The 2,551-nt window shown below is 54.0% G+C and overlaps 1 protein-coding gene across 1 annotated transcript in view; it reads left to right on the forward strand.

Moving 5' to 3' along the window:
• Positions 1-519: 519 nt before the first annotated feature.
• HGD (homogentisate 1,2-dioxygenase) overlaps positions 520-2,551 on the forward strand; it is a gene marked incomplete at its 5' end in the record, with an annotated part of 17,481 nt that continues 15,449 nt past the window's right edge. Inside the window, 3 exons of the mRNA XM_018575327.1 lie at positions 520-628; positions 1,154-1,242; positions 1,978-2,083. Of these exons, the coding sequence (XP_018430829.1) occupies positions 520-628; positions 1,154-1,242; positions 1,978-2,083 (304 nt within the window). The remainder of the gene's footprint in view (positions 629-1,153; positions 1,243-1,977; positions 2,084-2,551) is intronic.

Consider the following 2,551-nt stretch of genomic DNA (forward strand, 5'->3'; position numbering starts at 1 on the left):
AAAAGAATAATAAAGTTACGATCTGTCATTACAATGTATCCAAATTTTCCCATATACACAGTGTACTCTGCGGCCAGCTGTACGGGATCTGTAGGAGGGGGGGGGGGTCCCTGGAAATGTCCCTGACTGCTGTTCTATCAAAGTTTGTGACTTCGTTAGAATGTGTGACCGGTCACGTGGTCACACATTTTGCCGTAATCCCGCCCAGTTTTTCGGCGGTGGAATGTGTGACCGCCAATAGGTGAAGAATTCCTCAGCTGATCGGCAGCGATTATGGTAATGAGAGATGCAGAATTACAAAGATTGAAGTGACATTATTGCTGTAAAGCGAGGACAAGATTTTGGGGTCATATTTACTGTAACGGACGGTTTCCTCCAATTGCCGCGCGTGCATGTGATCCAAAAACATACTTCGGCCTTCATCCTCCATCTGTCCGCGTGGCCCCGCCCTGTGCTGGACGCGCTGATGAAAGGGATAACTACTTGGACCCGCGTAGTATATATTATACAATGTATCAGTTTGTATCCTCTCACCTCTCCGTGTCTCTGTCCCCAGTACATGTCGGGATTCGGCAACGAGTTTGCCTCGGAGGATCCGCGCTGCCCAGGTGCCTTACCTGACGGACAGGTGAGTCCCCATCACATGACACCTAGAGGAGCCGAGGACTACAATGTAACTGGACGACTTCCCGGATACGCCTCCATCATGTGACTGCACCGTCCAACCGGATCCCACTTCTCTGCCCCGCCCCTCATAATAATATTGTTATTTCTTTATATAGCTCTGACATATACTGCAGCGCTGTACAGAGGACACTGAGCCAGTCACACCAGTCTCTGTACAGAGGAGCTTACACTCTAATGTCCCCCCCACAGTCACATCAGTCTCTGTACAGAGGAGCTTACACTCTAATGTCCCCCCCACAGTCACATCAGTCTCTGTACACAGGAGCTTACACTCTAATGTCCCCTCCCCCCACAGTCACATCAGTCTCTGTACAGAGGAGCTTACACTCTAATGTCCCCTCCCCCACAGTCACATCAGTCTCTGTACAGAGGAGCTTACACTCTAATGTCACACGCACTCCATAGGCTGGGTGGGGTCAGGTGTCTATATGTCGGAGGGTCACTATGTCCATTGTCTGTGTTGCAGAATAATCCCCAGGTCTGTCCGTACGGTCTGTACGCCGAGCAGCTCTCGGGCTCCGCCTTTACCTGTCCCAGGAGCTCCAATAAGAGAAGGTATCTATGACGACCCAATGCGATGTTCTCTCCTCATTCTGTAATCTGATCTATAGAACTAAGTGATGGCCCTGGGGGCGCATAGTGCATTGTCCTAACCCCCCCCCCCATTTCATTTCAAGACCCGGGAACTCAGCACAGGGATGGGGGGAGCTCCTCATAATGGGCACAGCGGGTGTACAGACCCGGGAACTCAGCACAGGGATGGTGGGGGCCCCTCATAATGGGCACAGCGGGGGTACAGACCCGGGAACACAGCACAGGGATGGTGGGGGGTCTCCTCATAATGGGCACAGCGGGTGTACAGACCCGGGAACTCAGGGATGGGGGGGGCCCCTCATAATGGGCACAGCGGGTGTACAGACCCGGGAACTCAGCACAGGGATGGGGGGGGCCCCTCATGATGGGCAAAGCGGGTGTACAGACCCGGGAACTCAGCACAGGGATGGTGGGAGCTCCTCATAATGGGCACAGCGGGTGTACAGACCCGGGAACTCAGCACAGGGATGGTGGGGGCCCCTCATCATGGGCACAGCGGGTGTACAGACCCGGGAACTCAGCACAGGGATGGTGGGGGCCCCTCATGATGGGCACAGCGGGTGTACAGACCCGGGAACTCTCTGGTCTACTGACCTCATATACAGGCCCCGATGCAGCTGGTGTCCGGTAGGAGTCGGGTATACTCATTCCTCTCCTCTGACCTGATATCGGTGTTTTGTCATTCAATGTTGGCAGCTGGCTGTACCGTATCCTTCCTTCCGTCCGCCACAAACCCTTCCAGCCGTACCAGCAGAACAACCTGACTCACAACTGGGATGAAGTGGAACCGGATCCCAATCAGGTACTATGGCAGTGGACATGATGGACCAGTTATTGTATGCGGCTGAAGCATGAAACCAATAAAACTACCCGTGTGTGAGCCGGAGCTTCCTATTGGCTGCACCAGCTACACAGGCTAGGGTGACCGGGCCAATGAGAAACGTCACCTACATGCAGGGCCGGTGATAGACTATCTTGCACCCTAGGCAAGACCAGCTACTTGCACCCCCCTCCCTTGACGCAACCCCCAATCCCCCACACACACACGCAGCCCCATTCTCTTGCGGGTTAGCTTCTGCAGGTGACAGGTGGATGTATTTTAACTTGAAATAGCCAATAGCAGACTGGCTATTGAAACCCCGCCCACTGAGCAGAGGAGCGAACCTGAGAGAGAAAGTTGTCTCTCCATTCCGCTCCTCTGCTCAGTGGGCGGGTGCAATAGCCATGCTGCTATTGGCTTTTGCCATTTGAAATAGACGGGGGGGGGGGG

The sequence above is a fragment of the Nanorana parkeri genome, unplaced genomic scaffold (genome assembly GCF_000935625.1).
Source record: "Nanorana parkeri isolate BGI_ZX_2015 unplaced genomic scaffold, ASM93562v1 scaffold3790, whole genome shotgun sequence".
NCBI lineage: Eukaryota > Metazoa > Chordata > Amphibia > Anura > Dicroglossidae > Nanorana > Nanorana parkeri.